Source organism: Cryptomeria japonica, chromosome 7 (assembly GCF_030272615.1).
Source record: "Cryptomeria japonica chromosome 7, Sugi_1.0, whole genome shotgun sequence".
Taxonomy (NCBI): domain Eukaryota; kingdom Viridiplantae; phylum Streptophyta; class Pinopsida; order Cupressales; family Cupressaceae; genus Cryptomeria; species Cryptomeria japonica.
Genome location: NC_081411.1, coordinates 386732234 through 386756337, shown reverse-complemented (window position 1 = coordinate 386756337; position 24104 = coordinate 386732234). Strand labels below are relative to the sequence as shown.

The 24104-nt window shown below is 35.9% G+C and overlaps 1 protein-coding gene across 1 annotated transcript in view; it reads right to left on the bottom strand.

Moving 5' to 3' along the window:
- Positions 1-922: 922 nt before the first annotated feature.
- LOC131067121 (uncharacterized) overlaps positions 923-24104 on the bottom strand; it is a 159811-nt gene continuing 136629 nt past the window's right edge. The window contains exon 26 of the mRNA XM_058002052.2: positions 923-1638. Coding sequence (XP_057858035.2) covers positions 1510-1638 — 129 coding nt within the window. The 3' untranslated portion in view covers positions 923-1509. The remainder of the gene's footprint in view (positions 1639-24104) is intronic.

The window sequence follows — 24104 nt, the reverse complement described above, 5'->3', positions numbered from 1 at the left end:
AGCAAACCATGGAAACCAAATATTTATGGACACAAAAGTTCATAATGATTTCACTTTATTAAATAGATTATTATAATAGGAATAGGAATATAAATTAAAAAAACAACAGTAATTGAAAAAGAATTCGAAATTATAAATAAGCATTGTTCAATCTATGTGCATCTATTCACAATATTGGATAGAGAAGATGAATTAATAAGAGAATTTTCTGAGCACCTACTCCATTGAAACCATAAGCTATCTCAATGAGATGTAACTACAATTATATAGGATGGAGTTCAGTGTTGGTGATATTAGGGAAAAACACCCACATGCAGTAAATTTAAAAAGGTTGTACAAACATTTAAGAATATCATATACAATTTTTTTTTTAAAGTTGTTCAGTTCACAAATTGTAACAATCTTGTAAGCAACAGAACAACTACAATTAATTGTAACACCCAGTTTCTTACAAAATACTCGGTAATAATATTAGTTTAAAGGAATTTTATTTTTCCCATGTATTCTTTTTCATAAATGAGTTTGGTCAACAGTTAAGATGGGTAAATCATCTTACAAAAAATTGATATATGACAACCACCATGTATATTTATGTATAGAACACACTTCTACAGAAATAATGAGTGTTAAGACTTCAAATATGCTACTGAAGCAACCAAAACAATATGGCATAGATAAATGTGGGATGTATGGCTAAAATGCGTTTAACAATACAAGGCGAAGTTATCATTAAATTCAACATTCCTTTCCTGATGTCTTTGCAATGAGAAAGAACGTACTCAACTGACAGACAAGATACATATCCACCATACTTCGTCTCACAAATGTACTCTACGACTTGAGCAACTCGTTATTTCCAGTATCGTTTTTGGTTATTGTCCGCCCCATAAGATTAACCCTGCCAATCTCAGAAAAGGTTGGATTCTCAGAAATTTGTATTCGTTAATTTGAATTAACCAGGTCAAGTCCAAAAAAGTATAATGTTATAAGTGTGAATACATTGTGGTATTGACAACCTACAAAGTTCGTAAGTGCTCATTGCACATAAAAATACTCCGTCAACATCTTTTATTCACCATGTATGAACTTATGCACAAATGTGCGCAACATTCCACTACTAGAATTAGTGTACAAGGCTGTAAGCACCTAAAAAGCATCTGCCATCAAAAAACTTGCAGATGAGATAATACATAAAATACAATTAGAAAAGAGCAGAGGCTCTTCCATCATGCACATGAGGTAAAACTGAAGCATACAGAAACAAAATGTCTCTCCATGCAATTAAATTCTTAGATGTTAGATCAAACTAGAAAATGAAGAGGGCTCACACATCCACAAGATATTGCAACTCATCTTCTTATGATGTAAGTTGTCAACAGCATTAAATGGATCGTGACATTGCAGAATCTGATGTGTTTCTAAATTGTACAGCAACATGACAAGCACAGAGATCACCCTGTCTTTGCCTTATTGAAGAAAGCTACAAACCACATCAGTCCTTCAATTATTCTAGGGAAGCTTGAGAAGATTAACACTTTTAACAAGTCCTTCACCCAGACCACCAATCTCCTGCAAAATATTTCTTGCATCAAGGTCAACAGGATCTGCTGCTTCTCGCTTTCTCTTCTGGCCTGTGTTCTGCACATACGAACTCTAATGTCATGTACAAGCACGATATCCCTACAATTCTTGAAATAGCTAATGAAACTATGAACTAATCTTTTTTATCCAAAATACCAATCAGATCACTATATGTGCTAGAATATTTGGTGCTTAACAATATGATTTCACCAAAGTTTACTGGAAATTTATGGCATCAACTAAGAAAGATTTTGAAAGCAAATTAAAAAAATTGTCGAATTGGGTATTTGGTATAGTACGCCAGTATAGCAATTTTTTTTAGGGGGGCAGTACGTTTGGCCCTTTGGGTACGTCCATACAAAAAAATATATAAAAAACGTATTTAAAAATTAAATACATTTATTATAGATTAAAATATTACATATTAAAAACTAAATATATTGATTATACATTAAAAATTAAATATAAAGGTTATAAATAAAAAATGAATATATTTATATTTATTAATGCTATATAAGTATAAAAAAATTTGGATTTATATTTTAAAAAATTGTATTTTTAACTTATAATTTTGTTATATAATTATTACATAGTAGTTTAATAAACTACATACTAATATAATATATAATAATTTAAATTTTTAAACTATTTTGTAATATTACTTATTAAATTATTTTAAATTATATGATAAATATACAATAAAATAATAAAACTAAGAAAAGTCGCTTATTCCTAACATAATTTTCAAGCAAAATTATATTTCTGTAAATTAGATGTACTAGTTTCCAATTAAACTTTTTTGACAACATAAAGTTACCGTAAATAACAGAATTCCCTAGAGCTTATATTTTGTCACAGGTCGCGCTTATCCATTGTAGAAACTATGGCACATTAGGTTAAGAGCGACTTGGATGAATTGAAGGCCATGAAACTGTTTAAATAATAATTTTTGATTCATAGTTTCCAGGTGAAGCAAAACAGTGAAGGAAGGTGAGGTTCTTATATGAAATGCGGAGTGAAATTACATTTAGGGTATTTTATTTTCAAGAATAAAGAATGTCGTTTAGGCTTCCTCTGAGGTCAAAAAGTGGGCAAAATCAAAGGACAAAAGTTCCAAACCCAATCCGATTCAGTGCCAATCCCACGCAAACTCTGATTCCAAGACATTTTGTACCTGCAATCGGCCTAGTTTTCCAGCAATTTGGTAACTGAGCAAATTATTAATACTTTTCTTCCTGGAAACTACAAAATATTATAAGGACCGAGAAGTGGAAAAGAAACTTTGCTATTTGTGACTGTAAATCAAAATCTTAAATGCACTCTAAAACGTTTGCAAATCTTGTGGAATTTGATTTCTCTTGATTTTTATTAAATTTGATCGACCAAGCTATCTAGCTGGTTTTCCATTAAATTTGATCAACCAAGCTATCTAGCTGGTAATTATGATTGTCTAACTTCAATATCACTAACACTGACATCATCATCCCATTTGTATGCAACCTAGAAAACACAGTGCATGGACGCATACAGCTATGAGAACTACAAATTTCTTTGTAGTTTATTGTTAATCAAAAACAAATATTCAAATGTCATGTCAGTACAAAATTAAAAAAAAGGTGTTCTTAGATTGCCTCTCCTGTATTGATATCAATACATAGTGAAATATGCCTTCATGTACAAAGATGAGTATATAGATTAAATTACATAAAGAATTGCATAAGCATGTATTCTTTTTGCAATGTTAAATGGATACCGAATATACTTTAATAGATCATATGTCAATTTGATGCCAACATGTGAACATATATAAACAAGAGAACAATGCTCCACTGAAGGGTTGAAATTGTTGATTATAATTAGGGAATGGCGGATTCCAATTGCCTTGGGCAACATTGGAATCCGCCCAAGGGGGCCAGCCCCTTTCTCCAACGTGTAGGGCTGGGCCCTATACCTCACTCCACGCTACATAATGAAACCCCACGCCTCATAAAAGGTAGCGTGCTAAACATAATAGGGCCAACCCTATCTAATGCATTTCCGTTAAAGGAAAAACAATAAATTAAAGGTCAAGCCGACATATATGGATATTGCATCATATAAATAAAGATACCTTTCACCTCAATAATACACATTTAATACATTGTTATGCGAAATATCTACATCTACCTAATGCGAACTTGAAGGAGTAATATCACAGCGAATCATATCCAATATCACAGCGAATTCCATCTGCTATACCAGCGAACTACATCTGTCATTAAAGGTGCGAAATTCATCCATGAGGAGAGCGAACTGAGGACTAAGGTTGCAGTCCAAAGTGCAGACTTCATACCTAGGTTTGGACCTGATTTCTGTTGGAAGTGATAAAGGGGGCAGACTTGACAGTGCAGTCTTGTGGAGGATATTATTTGCCCTAAGTGGAATCATCTTCAAGTACTTAAGATAAGTGTTGTAATCTTCATATGAACATAATCCATAATCAGATCTGAGGATCTTTTCTGGCTGGGTTTTTCCTCCTTGGAGGTTTTCCCAGGGTAACCGTGTCTTGTTCTTATTTTGTTCATTTCTATGCAATGCCTAAACCTATAAAACTTTAAATCTTGCATCTAATCAATTTAGTTAAAAACTTAAATATGTTTTCTGAGTTTATATCAATCTGAAAGTGCTAAAAGTTAACATGGTATCAGAGCCAAGTTGTACTAACCGTAATCAGATCTAGCATCCTGTAGCCTAGATCTTGCACTTTCTTGCTATCATAAAATTGATGACAGGTTCCAGGATCAAGGAGAGATTGAAAAGGTTTGTGATCAAAGGTTTGGCATGGTCACATCTTGGTCCTGTATGCTTGAAGATCTGACTCTTCAGTGTTCAGCGTCATTCAAGCTAAGTATTTTTGAGTCATTGCATTCTTGATTACAAGATATATTATACTCAACTTATCCAAGAAATTAAAGTATTATCGTTTGGCTGACCTAGTTCTAGGTCGTATTGATTTTATGATTCTAATTGCCTTAGTTGGTAGACTTATCTAATATAGAACATTATTTAGATATCATCATGATCTTTGATTTGCATACTCTTTTAGAACTTAGAAGGTATTCTAAATTTCTGCTTGAGTGTTGCAAGGTATTATAGATCGATCCTTCGTTAATGTTTTGATTGGAATGTCTTGGACTCATCATCCACAGTTGTCATCTATATGACTATGATCTAAATACTTGTTATGTTCTCTGCATATGTAATTTAGATATTGTTATTATGTTAAATAATATGGACTGGTTCTAAAATTGAATTTTGATCTAAAAGTTCTAAGTATTCTTGTGATGAATACTTATTCTAAGTGAGAAGCTATGTTTGGTTGAATTATGTTTTTTTAATGATCTTCATTCATGACAGTTTTTGTTGACTTGAATTCTACTTGACATGAACGACTTATGGAGATGTGTACAATCATGAAGAGCTAATGATTGTTTGCCTTGGCATCATTGATATAAGTATACCGACTGAGGTGTAGGAATTTTATGTTCTATTAATTATGGAGATGAACTCTTAATGAACAGATCGAGATCACTTTGACTTAATATTTTGGTATTTCTGATAGAAAAGATTAGTTGAAAGATGATCTACAATCTTGTTCGTAATATGCAAGGGTTAATGCTAGCCTTGTAGTTCGTATAATATAGATCTTCTTCATGTGCCTTTTGACGTATGGGATTCTTCTACTATCATAAACTACCTTGAGATCTGTCTTTGTTTTGATCAAATATAAATTGTGCTTGGTGGTTAACAAAGAGTATAACTAATGAGTATTTTATCATTTTGCAGAATGATATTGTTGTTAGATCAATCTTATCAATGCTCATTTGTTTTGATTCACTTCTGATTACTTTCCTCTAGACTAAACTGCAAATAGATGAACTAATGGATATTATGGCTGCATTCAGTCTTTGGTCATTTCTATGTTCTTTCTTTTGATTTGAGTGGACTACTACTTTCGTTTATTGTTACACCAATGTTATAAGTTGTTCTAGTAATCATGTGTTTCAGAACACAACTTTGAGTCGTTCTCAACCTTCAAATCTGACCATTGATGTAAAGAATGAGAACTACTAAATATTTTATGAAGACGTTATGTGTGGCTCCTTGTTGTTTTAGAAGTGTATTAAAGATCCCTTTTGCTCTTAATGTCTTAGTGCAAACCTTTTCTGTTTGGTTTTGTAATACCAAAGATAATGATCATTTATGGACCTTAATGGAATCTTGAGTTCGGATAATTGTAGATTCATCACTTCTCATGTAAGAGGTTAATGGGACACGCTTGGATGATTTGTGAGGTTTGAGTATTCTTTATTGTGCTCACTCCGTCGTCTGCTCCAAGAGATTGAATTTATATCTTGTCTTACTAACATTGCATAATGTCACTATTCATTGGCTGAAACTATTTTCTACAAATCTGTGATTCTAATTGTGGTTCCTCTTTGAAAGATTTCGCAATTGATCTCTTAGGATCTTCGTTTTCTATTGATGACATTTGATTGGCAATCTTCTTGTAAAATCTCTTGATTGAAGTTATCCTCATCTTATCTCAATAATTGTGCTATGGGTCCACTTTATTGATTGAAAGATAGATGGACAGGATCCTTGAGATTAACATAAAAGATTGATTGTGCAAAAGTTAAGAGGGAGCGCCTCCTTCTGAGTTTGGTATTCTCTAACTTATGTTGGTTGATTATTTTTTATTATGAGTATTAGCATGGAATTTTGGGTCAAGCATTTTTTACTGACTTGATGCTTGGCTATCAGTCTGATATTGAGGATTAAGAGGGAGCCCTATGATCTTCAATAAAACTCTTGGTATGAAAGAGTACTTGATAAGCCTAGGGTTTTGTAAAGATTCTAACCTGTTCCTTAAATTATTTGAAATGCTAATTCTGATTCCTTATGTGGATGATCTAACTAACTGATAAAGATAGCCTCATGATTTAATAAGAAAGAATTAGCTCAAAATTGAGATGGAAGATCTAAACCTAAAATGCATTACTTCTAGTTTAGAAGTGTAGCAAGGATCTAATGAAATTATTCTAAGTGAAGTTTTCTATTGTTATGGATTGTAAACTTATATGGAAACTAACTTGAAGAAGTTGAGTATGTCTGCAGCCAACTATGATCTTCCAGATTCATCTGAATAGAGGCAGGTTGATTGGCGAGTGCTTCAGCTAATCAAAGCTAAGCATACTGTTGTAGGCAAACATTTTCTTGCAAGAAACAATTGATTATGGGCTGAAGCTGCTTAGGTTCAGATTGGTCAAGAAGTGTTACGGACAAGGAAAACACTTCAAACATCCACCCGCTACAATCTCTTGGACCTACAAGGACAGTCCTCAGTTGCATTAAGTATTACTGTAGCTAAATACATTGTTGAAAGTGTTGCATCAAGAGAAGCAGTGGGGTTTCTCAAAATTCTTGTTATGCTGTTTTGATTTATTATCAAGGTTGTATAGAGATATCTGACAATTCAGTGTTTTATGGCAGGACAATCTTGTGTTGCAGATGTTCTCACCAAGTCTCTTGAAGCTTGAGATAGACTTGGAGTTGTGGAGAACACCGCCTTGGTTGAGAGGGAGTCTCAACCTCAATGATACATTGTGTTGTATCAAACCACCCTCTACGGACAATGTAAGGTGGTATTGTAAATCTTCTCAGGGAGAAGAGTAATTGTTAACCATCCTCTGCGGGCAATGTAAGATGGTAGAAAAGATTCTCTCCACCCTCTACGGGCAATGTAAGGTGGATCCAGTCTATGCTTGTGTGCGAGGTGGAAGATGTAGTTCCATTCTATGCTTGTGTGCAAGATGGAAGACTACAATATTCTGATTATGTCTATTCCATTTCTTGCTTGTGTACAAGATGGAGGATTATGTTTATTAGATTTCATTCTATGCTTGTGTGCAAGATGGAGGACTATGTTTTCATTTTATGCTTATGGAGAGCAATGATTATGTATCTCCACTCCATGCTTGGGTGCAAGATGGAAGATTATGATGTTACATTCTTCTTTGGGAGAAGACTAAGGTAAAGACAATGAATGATGGACATGCGTGATCGAAGGCATGGAAAGACTCCATGAATTGTATGAATAATTGTGTATGTATTCATGACTTGCAAGTGTGCATGTTAAAGTTTGAAGTCATCCTCCACAGGCAGTACAAGATGGATACTATGGGATACTTCTTGTGATCCTCTCTCAAAAATATTTGAAGTTGACAACTAAGTTAGGATTACAATTTAAACATTGTATGTATTACTTAGGGCTGGCCCCTAATCTTGTAACCTGGTTGTAACATTATCTTTCTCCCTAATTAAGAGGGAGTGTTGATTATAATTAGGGAATGGCAGATCCCAATTGCCTTGGGCAACATTGGAATCCGCCCAAGGGGGCCAGCCCCTTTCTCCAACGTGTAGGGCTGGGCCCTATACCTCGCTCCACGCTACATAATGAAACCCCACACCTCATAAAAGGTAGCGTGCTACACAGAATAGGGCCAACCCTATCTAATGCATTTCGGTTAAAGGAAAAACAATAAATTAAAGGTCAAGCCGACATAAATGGATTTGAGTATCAGCCGACGTATATGGATATTGCATCATATAAATAAAGATAACTTTCACCTCAATAATACACATGCAATACATTGTTATGCAAAATATCTACATCTACCTAATGCGAACTTGAAGGAGTAATATCACAGCGAATCATATCCAATATCACAGCGAATTCCATCTGCTATACCAGCGAACTACATCTGTCATTAAAGGTACGAAATTCATCCATGAGGAGAGCGAACTGAGGACTAAGATTGCAGTCCAAAGTGCAGACTTCATACCTAGGGTTTGGACCTGATTTCTGTTGGAAGTGATAAAGGGGGCAGACTTGACAGTGCAGTCTTGTGGAGGATATTATTTGCCCTAAGTGGAATCATCTTCAAGTACTTAAGATAAGTGTTGTAATCTTCATATGAACATAATCCATAATCAGATCTGAGGATCTTTTCTGGCTGGGTTTTTCCTCCTTGGAGGTTTTCCCAGGGTAACCGTGTCTTGTTCTTATTTTGTTCATTTCTATGCAATGCCTAAACCTAGAAAACTTTAAATCCTGCATCTAATCAATTTAGCTAGAAACTAAAATCTGTTTTCTGAGTTTATATTAATCTGAAAGTGCTAAAAGTTAACAGAAATTGCCCACTACTTGAGAACAACATAAACAATAGTTTAAGTATCATAATATGTTACTCACTGACTCTTATAATAGTAGATGAAGGATATGTGTATGTAAAGGGTAACACGTATATACAGAAGAACAATGCTCCTAGCAAGGGAGGAAAACGTCTGTCATCAAACATACTCCAGAGCAACATGAATAATAGTTTAAGTAACATATGATATATGTTACTCGCTAATTGTTATAATGGTAGGTCAAGGATTTTTGTGTGTAAAGGGTAAACATCCTTTCAATATGACAGATTGTAGCAGTAATTAATTTATGAATGCTGGAAATCCACACGTAGCCCCAGCTGTCCAACAACAACAAAAATATACTTTTCACATTACAGCAGGCTTGGAAGTGATGAGCTTCACTTCCGAACCAATAATGAAAGCCCCCATCATGAGATTCACCGGTCTGAATAGTAGAGCAGCCTGCTGTTGGAAAAGATGGTACATTCAAACATTAAGTTTTCCAAATTTTAAATATGGTGTGAGAGGAATGGATGGGATTTGAATTAAGAGTCAGGCTAGCGCACACAAAATTTCAATATGGTGTAAGAGCCATGGATGGGGTTTAAATTGTTATTCAATTCAGGTTTTGAATTGAGTTTCAAGCCCTAGAATGTCCAAATTTTTAATATGGTGTGAAAGCCAGAGATGGGGTTTGATTCCGTTTGAATTGATTATCCAAGCCCTAACTCATCCAAATTTATATTTGTAATGGTAACCGACTTTGGTCCTCTATTAGTGGTAGCAGAAAGCAAACTTTTACAAAAGGGGTATCGTACATGTTTCTCTAAATTTATGAAACCATAATGAATGTCCATTCATGAGATGAGCAAGAAACTCACCATTCCCCACCTATTTGCCCCAAACATAATGGGAAATATGATAGGTTAAGCATTGGAGTAAATCTGATAGAGGGATGTGCTTGAATCCTGATATCCAAGACAATCCCATGGCAACAATAGGGTGGGCATATATCCATGCATTGCCATAAGCTCAACCCCTACTTCAAGCTGTCCCTCTGGCCACTACAAGGTGCCCTGTCCATGGAAATGGAATTCAACTGTGTGAAACTTCATTCTCCACCACTAACTTCAAACCTTTTGAGTAAAATGTTAGGTTTATGTTTAACAATGAGGCAAATTTCATAGAGAACATTGGGGTGAGCTAATTTTAAATCCTTGATATGGATAACCATGCTTCAAGGTGCTGCTAGGAAGATATATTCATGGCCACTCCAAGTTGTTTCAACCATGGGGATGGGATCTGGATCTGGTGTAAAATTTATCAATCTCCACCAATGGTCCCAAACATTTTCAGCTTAAGAGGTTTTTAACACTTCATGAATATATTACCATCTTTTTCCTCATGAAAATTAACTTAAAAACCAAACATTGTATCTTCATGACCACCACATAAGTAAGAACATACCATATGGTTTATATACAAGTAACAAGTATTAACCTACATCCTCCCCTTCCCTTGCAATTTTTCTTAATTCACGTTTGGCACTTATTATAGTTTCTTCAAACTTTTCCCAATCTAAATTCACACCAAACGTATGGTTGAAGTGAGGCTTGTGGGGAGTTGTCTCAGGTTTGAAACTTGAGCAGCAAAACAGTCCAAGAATTGGTTACTTCCTGAAGGGCCAGTTTTACATAGTGATTTTGAAACTTGAGCAGCAAAACAGTCCAAGAATTGGTTTCTTTTTTTGTTTATTATTTCATTTTTATTTCTTTCCATTTCTGAAACTAGAATTTGTAGTTCGTGCATTGTTAGAAACATGATGCATCTTTTTTCCTACAGCCTTTATGGGTGGTTTAATCCTTAGAGGGCACAAAATTTTGCAAACATTTCATTAATGTCGTGGAGTGTCCATTTTCTTTATGAAAATACAAAGAAAACTGTGGCTCCTATTATGCTTATATAGAAGAGGAAATGTTGTAATTGCTAAAGTTTAACGTTTAGGTGCATATTAAAAAAATGATGGATGGTACCAATAAAACCACTAAGTCATCCTAACAATTTTAGAAGGTCCTCGTAAACATAATCCTAAATATACTAATGCTCAAAATGCATAGAAATGATTAACTGAAATTTAAATGCAACAAAGAAATCTGTAGAATTCCATATGCAAAATTACCTTATTGAATTTATAATCATGATATTCGAAAACCAGGATAAATACATTACCAACTTTAGATGTAATCATTCTCAATTTGTACATATTTTCATAGGAAGGCTTTGCCTAATAATGTCATTCAATTTGTAATCAATATTCATTTGCAATTGGATCCTTCCTCTCAAGCTACAGAGTTGGTCTTTGAGGTCTTTTCTTTTCTTGAATCAAGAAGGGAAAAAATCGCCTCGACAAGGAAAGCCTTGGGAATAACAAGCATATCATTGCCTCCAAACCTGAACAAGCTCCTAATTAAAAGAACAATCAAAATGAGAAATGAAAAAAACGTAGAGAAAAACCTATGTTCCGGAGAGTCCCCTTCTAGGGGTAGAGGAAAATGCTAGAATGTAAAGAGGGGGTGCCTAGATGTAGCACGAGGACACAGATTTTATGTTGATAAACTAACCACTAGTTCCTATATACACCCTACTTATGTTTTGGATGCCACCTAAGCTGACTTAGATACCTAAATATAACTCCTATGATGACTTAACTTAATTATCTAAATAGCATGTAAGAAAAATCATATAGCTTAATTAAGAGTCAAGGTAGCCTCAAGCCAACAATACTCATAACCCTATGTGCATTATAAGACTAAGAGAATAGCATGACCCCCCTCTTCAAAGAAGCATTATCCTCAATGCTGATCAATTAGTGCCTTTACACGAAGACCTCATTTTCCCATGTAGCATATTTGACTAGATGTAATGTCCCCTTCTCAAGTCTAATCAGTTTGGTGACAGTTAGTCTTATTTCTTGAGTTCAAGTAGGCTAATTGGTAATGGTAAGGGGACTCCAAAAATCTTAGAGAGAACACATTCAGTATTTCTTGGTTTCTGTTTATGGCAATGAGCTCAGTTGGTAATATGGATTGCAATGACAATTTCAGAAGCATTTTCAAACTCTCAGGGTGTTCTCCAAACTTTTTGGAGAGCACCTCTATTTTTAGTAAGTCTCTGAGTTAGCACCAGTCTTCATCCCACTGCTTCAATTTCATCTTGGCATGTTCAAAATTGAATTATGAAGCATTGGCAATGCTTTCTGCAACTCTATAGATATATTTAAAATATCCACTTAAGCTTCTAATGTTAAAAGATAAAATATTTGCTATTTTATTAAAGTTGCTTATGTACTCCCTCCACATGGAAAGATATTTTATAATTCGAGAGTGTCTTTTGGTGGGAAATGAAATTATTTCATACTTTCAAATTGGCTTTCTTCCCTCAAAAGCTATAAAAGGAGGTTGACGGGGTTCATTTTGTATATGTTGAAGAATTTGATGCTGTTACTCTGCTGGAATGAACTCTTGTTCTTCCTTACTCTTCTGAGGATGAAAACCCTCTTTTGACTTCTAGTTTCAGATTTGAAAAATAATCCCTAGCCAGACTAGTGTGGTTTCATTTCAAGATCACCATTGTTGCAAATTCAAGATTCTGTTTTGCTAATCTGCAATGAAGATATTGGATTGTTCTAAGTTCCAAGTTTTTCAATATGATTTTGCTTTCTTTTCAAGAGATTTGTTTGGTGTTTCGAAGTGATTCCAGTTGGGGTTCTTAGCTGGCCATACAGCTCTCCTAGAGCAGGTTGTACCACTCATTTTTTTGTAAACTATGTTGAGAGCATTTGAAAATTGATTGAGTCTAGTGTATTATGATTCTCATGGTTAATCACCCCTTTTGAGGAGGTTTTTTAGCTTCTTTGCAGATTGCTCTTCTTTCGAGAGTAGTTGTACCACATACATGGAGCTTTTGCAGCATGGCATGGGAAGCTGGAGATAAAGTGCTGCCCTTTAAGGAGAGTTTCTTTGCTGCTTAGGAGTACCAAGACCAGTGGAGGCTGGCAGAAGATGAATATGACAAGACTTTGTTGCTAATTTATCCTTATAGGGGGCAAACAGATTTCTGGGTTGGTTATAGCTGCTGGTTCAAGGGTTTGACAGACCTGATATTGATTGAGAATCATTTCCAGACTTGAGTTTTCTTACTTCTACACAATTTCAAGTAAGTTTAGAGCTGAATGTTGAATGTATATCAGCTTGGCGTGTTGTTTGGAACGTTGGTTGGGTGAATGTATCTTCTTTCTGATTTTTCAAGAATTATACCAGTGCTGATCAAGGTCTGATATTGACAGAGATACAGCAGCAAATGCATGAATCAGACCTGCAACATTCATTATTACCTCTTATCCAAGGTATTTTTCTTGTGGGCATTCCATAATCTTGATTATCTCATGTTTTGGCAAACTCTCGAGGGAGTGATTTCACCAATACTTTGTATCAGCACTTTATGACAGCAGATGTATCATTGTTGATATGTTTATTGAGCTCACTTATTGTCAAAAAAATGAAAAAAAAAAAATTTGAAGTTGGTTATTATAGTGGTATCAAAACTAGAGGTTTTCCCAACCTATTCCTTTAATCCCATTGTGCAGCTGCAGCCTTATCCATGAGTGATAAGGAATATTACTACATCAAAGAACAGAAAACAACAAATCCTCAAAACCCAATTGAAGACTACAGTTAACAGCCTTGCCGTGATTAATAAATAATGTTTTGATAGGTAATAATTGGCCATGTAATGAACAATTTGTTTCCAGGTAGTTGGTAGTTGCCAACGGTTGGTACTCTTAACTAATTGCCTGGTACTATAATTATTTCATGGTTGTTTTGGAAACCATTATTATTGCTGTACACATTACATTCTCTGGAATAAAACGACATATCTTTTTGGCTATGTTTTGATGTTATTTACTTTATGTTATATTGTTATGTGATATGTTCTATTACTTGTTTACATGCGTAATATGCAGTAGTTTCTTTCGGGAGAAAACATTTTGGCGTCGTTGTTGATACGAACCTGGAGATCTAAGCCATCAAGAGGCACTATGGCAACAAGTAGTGTGCAACTGTAATGGGCTGACCATTTGAACAAGAAGTATTGGTATAAAAAATTGACGAAGAGGAAGACACACCAAAAGATTGACTGATGCAAGATCATGCAAACTTGTGGGATTTATCCGTCAAGTAGTACGTTCAAAGGGAATCTCTTGAGAGAGCAGTCCTTGAGAGTGTCATCTGTGACGAACTGAAAGTGAATGACGTTGTCTTCAATCTTCTCAGAAGACTTCCAAGGTTGTTGGCATGAAACTTCATTTACCAGCAAGATTGTTAGGAGGAAACGAACAGACAGCAATGTCAGCAGTAAATACTACAATGGTACGAGGAAAGGAACCGGAGAAAGGAAGAAGAGCCTAACACAAGTTGACATCATACCTCCGACAATTAATGCCCCTACAGCCAAATAAGGAAAGAAGACACACTAGAAACAGCCATGAGAAAGGAGAGGGATCGGTGAGAAGATCTCTCTGAATCAGAGAACAAAGTGAACGACGACAATAATTCTGGGGAATCGTCGAAGAATCACAAAGTCCGCCAAGGAGTAGAAGTCGAACTGTCAATCAAAGCCGTAGTTAGGAGAGGCAACCGCTCGGCAAAGGGGACACCACACCTTGTACATGGAGTGGCTGGGAGGAAGTTGCCAAGAACCGACCATTCCCAACGAAGTAGACAAAGACCTTGTGGACCAAGTACACAACCAATTCGTACAATCAGTATCGAACAACAACTCCAAGAGTGAGTCCACAGAAAGCAACCCATTCATACAGTCGATACAAAAGAAAGTCAAAGGACAAAACCTCAAGGGCAAGGTTGCCGAAATCTTTGAAACCAATCTGCACCACATTGAGAACCTATCTATAAGAAAGGAACCAAGAATAGAGAGGCCTAAACCAAAGACCCCAGGAAGGAAGGAGGAAGGTAGCGAAGATGTGGAGGACGAACATTGTGGATGTGTATAGGGCTTGCACATGGCTGAGAGTGCAAGTGATGCACCGGAACATCGAGAGTGAAACAGTCCAATCTAGTCCTGCGCATACGGTACACTTCAATCGATTGGCTTTACCAATTGGAGTCTATACTTAGTCACGTTTTGGCCTTGCTGAACTTAAGTTACATAGACTTTATAATAATTCATTATAAAGTTACTTTTTCATAATTAGAAAAATTATAAAGTAACTTTATTAAAAAGGAGATTAATAAAAGTTAATGATTTCTTCTAAAATGACCCCTTGGCACATTTCCCTAGAAGTGATAACTTAAATATATGCCCACTTTTAATGAGGAATTAGACCCTCAATGGGTCAAACCACTTAGGGGAAAAACATTTTAACATATTTTACTAAGTTACCGGTTCGGGTTCGGGCACCAGCTTGGGTTCGAAGAACCTGGTACGCCAGTACGGCAAAATTTTGAAAAGGGGTTTGGGTTCGTTTGGGTTCGTTGGTACAAAAACATGTAAATTATATATATATATGCAACCTATAAGCATGAATTAAGATTAGCATGTCACATAGCATCATATAAACAACAAAACCAACATAAACTTGTAATCGTAGCATCATGATCATACCATAACAGCATCATATACATCAAGTCTAATATCAAAATGATAAAATATTCAAGTATCATTGTTTCAACTTTCAACAATTTAAAGTTTGATCATTAAATGGATTCAAACTAAGAACATCCAAGTTTAATTTTTCAAACTGAGGACCTGGATTTTGCCGGCAACGCCCCCAACGAGGTCGAGGGGCAGCGCCCCTTGCGGGGGTCTGGGGGCAGCGCCCCCAGCGGGGTCAAGGGGCAGAGCCCCTTGCGGGGTCGAGGGGCAGCGCCCCCGCCGCCAACACCAAATCACAACCTTCAAACCCACACGGAACTCCATGGCGTGCATCAGTTTTCTGTTTTTTTAAGACGTCTAATTTTCTACTTTTTAAGGTTATAACTTTCACTTTTTACAAGGCGGAATTGAAAAAAAATTAAATTTGCATTGTTTTTTGACTATACGGGCCGCCCAACCGCCCAGGTTCGACTGGGTTCGACCAGGGTTGAACCCACTCTGGGTTTTTCGAACCCTGGTCGAACCCAGGTCAGACCGGACCCGTACCAGGGGGGCCCAGAGGCGAACCCGGTAACCTAGATATTTTATGATGCCAAAAGTCCAACCCTAACCCCAAATTTGAATTAGGGTTTGAGGAATGTTAAAAGGGCATTTGGGAGTTCATTTGTGCATTATGTTTTGATGATTTTTGAAGAATTCTTTACCTTCAGCAGGTCTGCAGCATATTGGCAGAGTTCTGCAGCAAATTTGAGTACGGAAACCTCCAAATTGTAGGTGTAGGACGAAAACCCTCACATCTATCAGCATATTGATCTTCATTGGAAACTCTTTTCAGATCTTTGGGACCAAATTCAAGAGCATTTTGGTGGATTACAACAACATTAGGGTCTGAAATTCTGATTTGAGCAGAAAAGTCACAATTTCCAGCAAGCATATACTCCCAATCAGCAGGCCGTACCTTTCCCAAGCTAACCGTACCACCAAATCTTGCCTGGAGTTTTCAATAAAATAAAACAAGGGGTTTAACAGCAGTATTTCTGTTCAAAATTTATTGTTAGCAACAAATAAGAAGAATCCCAATGTCTATTTGATGAAATTGGTTCATACTGGAGCTACAGGAGCAAATCAGTGGGTAGAAAGCACACCAAATTGGAGTCTCTCCTAGGTAAAGTTCAGCAGTTGCATTGGAATCAGGATTTCTTCACAAATTTGTTTTAGATAATTATTCGGTAGGTGAATAAAGCTCATTGGAGTCATTAGTTGCAGTTGAAGGTGCTTCATTCAATCATTATTGGCTTGGGTTAGGCCATTATTGGCTTGGGTTGTTAAAAATAATCATTTATTTCCATTTGTTCTTTGCTGATAAATAAAATCATAAGTCTTAAATTCATTTTCAGTCAATTATTTTACGTATTGCATTTGTTATTCATTTTGCATTGTCAAATTCCAAAAGTCTATAACATGCAAGTTATCCTAAAAACCCGAAACTGCATTAAAAACCCAAAATTCCAACCGCTGGTCAAAGAAATCAGACTCAGAAAAACATACCAGATTGTTCCAATCACCGTTTGGCACCTTTCATTAAACTCCTCAAGGACGTCAATGAAATTGTGGCGGAAATTTATAATACCAAACAAGGAAAGCACGAGAATTTGAGAGCTTACAATCGTAGGCTCAAGGAGCTAGTGGATAAAATGGAGAACCAGCCAGCTGACGGGTTGAAGAAGCAATGGTTCATCGAGACACCAATACCCTTGTTGAGGAAGAAGATGAAGGTGGTAACCCCCGTCCTCATACGTCGATGCTTACAATCAGATGATGGGCATTAAAGGCGAAAGCAAAACATCAAGGGGAAAGAAAAAAGCAAGTGATGATGAAAGCACGAAGGATAAATTGTGTGGACCTGGAAACCACAAAGACATCGACTGCTCGAAACAAAAAGGGGTATGCATGCTGGTTGTGGAAAAGCCAGATGAGAAAGTGCTAGCAATCAGGTTACAAACAAAGAAAGTAGTATATACAAATCCCCATATGGAATAGGAAAGACTTCGAGAAGCCAATGCCGATGTGGAACGGGCAATGGTGGAGGAAAGAAGAGCCTCTAATGACCACCAGTATTCCACTACAGTCGAAGTCTGAGAAGAACATAGTAAGACAGGTGCTACAAATTACAATACCTGTACGAGTAACTGACCTTCTACAAACCATGCACAATTAAAATTGGTCATCACCAATATAGTCAGTGACGACACGATTGACCAAGAACAATGCAAGCCACAAAAGGAGTCAACGGTTTAGTCACTTGGCAACTTGGCCACTGGTCCCATGTTGCTAATGGTGAGTATTGGGAGGAAGTCGGTCGTTGTCGAGATGGGGATAATGGGAAGGAAGCTAACAAACACCATCGTCGACAAAGACTCAGGCATCAATTAGTTGCTAGAGGAAACATGGAAATGTTTTGGGAAGCCAACACTCTGGCCGCCAACCTTCCATTTGGCAGGTGTCGAGCAGCACAACATCAAGCCATTGGGAACATTGATGGCACAAAAAGTGACAATAGGCACACAATATTTCTTCCTAGATTTTGTAGTTATCTCATTGGAAAAGAAGGCATACGACGCTCTCCTCAAGAGGGGTTGGTTGATCATTGCCAAGGCAAATCATAACTAGAAGTGGAACACACTCTCAATTGAGAGTGAAGGAGTAAGTACACCATTGAGCTAAGGAATTAGGCGGTGAGCAAAGAACTAGCATCCTCTAACTTAGAGTCTGCGGGTGGAGATTTTGGGATGGATGACAAACAAAAAACCATAGTTGAACTACTCGTGACTCGGCTCGACTCGCCAAGCCCCTGAGAAAAAAGCTCGGCGAAAACTCGGGAAAAACTCGGCAACGTAAAAACACGCTTAATTTTAATAAAAAATGCATTTTTTTTGCAAAATTTAATGAGAAGATGCATCCAATGAGTCAGTAAATGATAACACAAAAGAAACAAGCTGATTCTAGATATATTTAAATGCAAAGTGTCTACAAAATCGCATCCTCATGAGAAATGCCGAAGGCTGGAAGCAAAATAGTAAATAGTTTTTGTAAAACCAAAAGTAAATACAACTTCCTCTTCCCAGCTCTAGCTAAAACTAGTTTCAAACTTTCATCATATTTGAAATTTCATCATTCATACTCATAGTTTCAAACTTTCAACTCTAAAATGTATAATACCAGGATTTCTTCAATGCTAATTATGTTGTTATATGGAGCCTAATCAAACTCGGAGGTTAAATTTTCCCTACTTCCATCAGCACAGTTTCCCCCTATATTTTTTGACGGGGGTTTGGGGGCAGCGCCCCCAAGTTGGGGTCAAGGGGCATCGCCTAAGGATCCTGAAATTTGACTAAGTCTGGAAAATTGAAGAATCCTCCAAAAACTAGATTTTGCATTATAACTTTTGGAGGTCCAAAACCACTCTCAAACATCCTGACAGTATATATGGAATATAACTTAAAGTATAAGAAAGAAGAAAGATAAATGTTATATTCCATATATGAATCCTAATGGACAGACCAAAAAACTCGGCGATTACTTGAGGGCATAGTGGGCTCTCGGCATGGCCCTTCCAAGTGAGTTTCCCCCTTCTCAGCCCAAAACCATATCGAAAAACAAAAAATGCATGTATTTTTTGCCGTTTTCGACTGTTATGCTAACGCGGGCGAGTTTTCCTAGCGAGTAGAAGTCATTACAAAAACTCGGCGAGTGTGTCATCTATGCAAAAAACAATGGAACCCAATGATGGAGTACTTGACCTAGAAGACTGCTTGGAGGATGATATATATATATATATATCACTGAATAGGTTATTTCACTAGCAGATGGAGGACTACTAAGTCTTCCACACCAAGTGCAACATGCTATGGATCAGGGAAATTAAGGAAGTTGACAAGGGTATGGAGAGTACTACTTCCCCCCCTAAGTACAAAGAGTTTAAGGAGGGAGTGGCACGAGTAGATAACACACCCACACTGTAATGTCCCCTAATTAGTTTTACCCTAAATTAACTTCAATTTACCCAAATCTAAAATAGGTAATTAAGTTTTATGGGAGTAGCTTTGTATACTAATTTCCTTCAACACAAAATTAGAGAACATATATGAAGTAATACTTATAAACTGAAACATATACTAATGAATTAGATTGAATGATATAAATTTTTAATGTATTAATTATCATTAGCATTATATTTGTTAGATAAAATCAGATTGTAGGTTAGTTGCCATTCTTTATTATCCATTTTCTTAGTACACTGGGGTAGGCTAGCTGGATAGGGTGTCCAAGAGATCCTCCATCCTAGGCCCAAGAGCAGATGCTACATCTGTCTTGGCTCCATGTGGCACGTGTTAAGCATCCACCATGGAGTGGCATACCCAATGAGGTATCCTATCGCTGGTCCCCCTCATCACAACCACCTCCTCTCTGAAGCCCAAGAGCAGATGCTACATCCTTCTTGGCTCCATGTGGCAAGGTTTAGGCATCCACCATGAAGTGGCGTACTTAAGAGAAGGTCCCTCATATACAATGAACCATTTGTGATATTCTCATGAAGCTATATTTGTTATACAATTCAACTCATTACAATAATCAATTATACTTTACATAGTTATTACCATTCCATTGTATTACATTAATGCCTTGTATTAGATTGCTGTCAATGCTTTCTGTTAGTACTGCTTTATATCAGCATTAATCATTATTTGTCATTATTCCATTACAATCATTGCATTAGTCCTTATATTATTAGCATTATATGAATTCACAATATTATAACCATTTGTGCAGACTAAATTTGATTTCCTTATTCATTTCTGGATTCATTAACAGATATATATATATATATAAAGAGAGAGAGAGAGAGAGAGAGGGTCTATGTCTAACAGTAGTGTAGCTTTAATGCTGTTTGAATAATTGTATGTTATTTGCCCTTTCAATGTTATATTATATTGATGTCACCAATTTGATTATGATCATACACAGAAGTTTAATGATATGCAAATATTTTAATATATATAAATTACTGGCTCCTATTTCTTATGTTATATTTAATATTAACTATTCTTATACATACCTGTCACTGCTGGCTCCTATTTGTTATCCCTGCTGGCAGCATTAATGATCCCTTCCTATCCTTGCTGGCAGCCTGGATGACCTATCCTTTTTTCCTCTCCCCCAAATTGGCAACAGGGGGGGGGGGATTGTTTATCCTCCCCCCATCGTGGTGGAGAGCCATGATGATTCTATTTGGTAATCTCCTTTTGAAGGGTCACTACCCTCTTACCTGATGGGACCCTCCATGAACCGATGTGGAGGTCCATTCAGTCAAACCACCACTTAAAAAAGGTTATCGGGCCTTTAGGGAAATCGATCAACAAGTATAATAAATGTTTTAATACAATGGCATCATTCAGCATTGTTAAGGCATATAATATAATCTATATTGTTAATGCATCATTTTAATATAATGTACATTGCTAATACAATAATATTATACCTATTATTATTCAATATATAAAATGTAAATCGATAACATGATATCCATTTTTTAACATCAATGTACATAATATAATTTTAATATGATCCTAACATATTTTATGGCAAAAATCCTATTGATTATTTCTACCATTTTGAAAGAGACAAAATCATGAAGTGCGAAGAGCCAAGTGTGAAGAAGGTGAACCTAGGTGTAAGGTCCCCTTTTTGGGACATTTAAAGTCTATTATATAATTTAAATTTAAGTTGTCAAGTTATGTCATATTTAGTGACGACTTAATTTAATTATTTAATAAAGTAATAAAATGAATTTATTAGAGCTTAGTGAGAGTTAATAAAGTCATTTTAAAAGGGTTAATAAAGAGACATAGGAAAAGAATTCCAAGAGACGGGCAGGGGATATGCAAAGAGTCACAGAAATGTGCTATTTAAGTTATTCGAGAGGATCTTTTTGGCATGCTTAGTTTATGTTTGGTTATTGTTCTCTCTTGGAGAATTTTGGGAAGCTTTGGCTTTCAGCAGGTTTGAGGACAGAAACCCTCAAGCTTGGGGGCAGTGGACGGAAACCCATTGTCTATCTGAGATATCACTCAGGTGTCTCACTTCGTGCTTCAATTTTTATTTACTGGTCATTCAATCAGACTGTAAGTCCTGTGGCTACGATTGGATTTTTTATGTTGTTGCTCTACTAAAGATTGAGGCTTTATTCATATCTAAATTCAGATATTCTGTTTCAATCTGAAATTTAATGATTTTCAATATAATTTGATTGAATAAATTGAAATCAATTGCATGCAAATTGCATGTTAAAATTTATGTGGTTCATTGTTAAAATCTAGAACAAATATCCCTTGGGGGATATTTCACTGGGTGATAAAGACAACCCAACAGTGATATTGGTTGGTGATGACTGGAACCCCATACTAAAGGTAGTTGTGTTCAAAATATTTATGGAGTACAAGGACAACTTTGCATTAACATACAAGGATCTAAAGGGGATAGCGTCAAAGTTGTGCGTACATAGAATCCCTCTCGTACCGAGTGCACAACCTATACGATAGAGGTCGTACCAAATGAATAAAAATTGTTGGAAAATTAGTATTCACATAGGTGTTTAGGTTAGCTATAAAGTTGTCAACAAACAACTTAATATTATTGCTTAATATTATTGTTCGAATATAATATTGTTAGTGTGTTTTGTTAGAATATTATATTGTTGTACAAGAAATTATAGGTATGTGAGTTGTTAAAACTACACATATTATTAGGGAGTGGTTCCTATAATGTAGGAGATAAAACTCGTATATGTGTTATGTATTTGAATGAAAATTAAAGGCATGTACTATCTTGTGCAATATCACTGTAGCTTCTATATGCTTCTGCCCATATTTTCTCCCAAAAATTACACCGCCAAGGTACACGAAGAAATTGAAAAGATGTTGGACACGGGTATAATCTTCAAGGTGGAAACGAGTGAGTGGGTCTCACCAATCATCATATGCCTCAAAAAGGACATCCATATTGTCAACATCAAAGAATCAACCTCCCAAATGTACTAATACTAGGTGCTCAAAACCAGCCTTAACTTCATTTAGATTATCATCTATGAATGTGGAAGAAATAGAAGAACTAAAGGGAAAATGCCATGTTTGACAACCTTTAAATTCTCAATGTTTTCTTGAATAGTCTCCAAGGTGAGAGTTTGCAACTCAGAAAATAGTTGGTAACTAACTATCCATTTTGCAACATAGTAACCTTTAAATTTTGAAATTACCTTCAATCTTATTAATTCATCAGCTCCCCAAAATTCAAGAGGCTCTAAACAAGTAAATTACTACCACAAGGAGAAAGACTGGCAATAATGCCCATCCCATATTGATGTTCAGTGAATAATGTGTCAAATTTCCCTAATAAAAGCAAATAATTCATCAACCATTTCAAACCATCAATACAAAGTTCTGAAATGTACTGCTAAATTTCTCTACCATGTGAAACCAATTAATTCAGCTACTGCTTTTGTAGCCCTTCCTCTATCCTCAATGGTGAACTCGTTCATAACTCTATTATTGGATTCACAAGATGTGCAATGTAAATGATGTTCTATTTACATTCAATATGCAAGTTATATTCTATTTTAATATTTTGTTTTCTCTATTACTGAATTATTATATAAATCTGATTGTCTTCTTTTATGTGGTAGGAGAGGAGGAGCATTTATAAATTTCAATGTCTATTCTCACATATTTCATTTGACATATATATTGGGCTGGGTACGGTCAAGCGATGCCTTGACCGACCATGTCTTTTGGACATGGCCGATCAAGACATCACTTGATCATGCCCCCTCACTATAATGGTTCATGGCGTTTTATTTTACCAATCGGTGCATATTCAAACACCCGATAATTATCGGTGTATGCCAAACGATACATGGTTATATTAACACTATCTTAACACCCGATATAATCGGTGTGAGTTTCATATATCACCCGATATTTAATCGGTGCAAACATAGACTAATATCGATATCAATCGATAGTCTAACCGATAATCATTAAGTCGTATTTGCAAAGGTTAATTCGATTTGTCAATCGGTGAATACGAATAGATTATCAAATTTGGAATACTATGATAATGAACAGTTAATATAAAAGGAATGTTTATCAATTGAATACTTGAGTTTATTCATTTTAATAATCGATATGATAAATGATTGAATGAGAGACTTCATTTATCTCTCATTCAATCATTTATCTTACCGAAGCTATCTATACATTAACACTCCCTCTTAGCTAGGTAAGATAAATAAGAGTAGTGTATCAAGCATCACAATTCAACTGATAGTTAGCATTCTTTTACATATTTTACTTTTCTAGGGGATCATATCATCTACTCACAAGATATGAAGTATCACCTAATCACATGATACAAAATGTCTATCACATTAGTCTTGTGATGACAGGATATCACCTCAGCACGTGATACTAGTATTACCTAAGCACGTAATACTTAAGGATAATCATATGAGAAAATATTCAATTCTCACCTTTATCCAAGTTATGGTAAGTGCACTAACACTT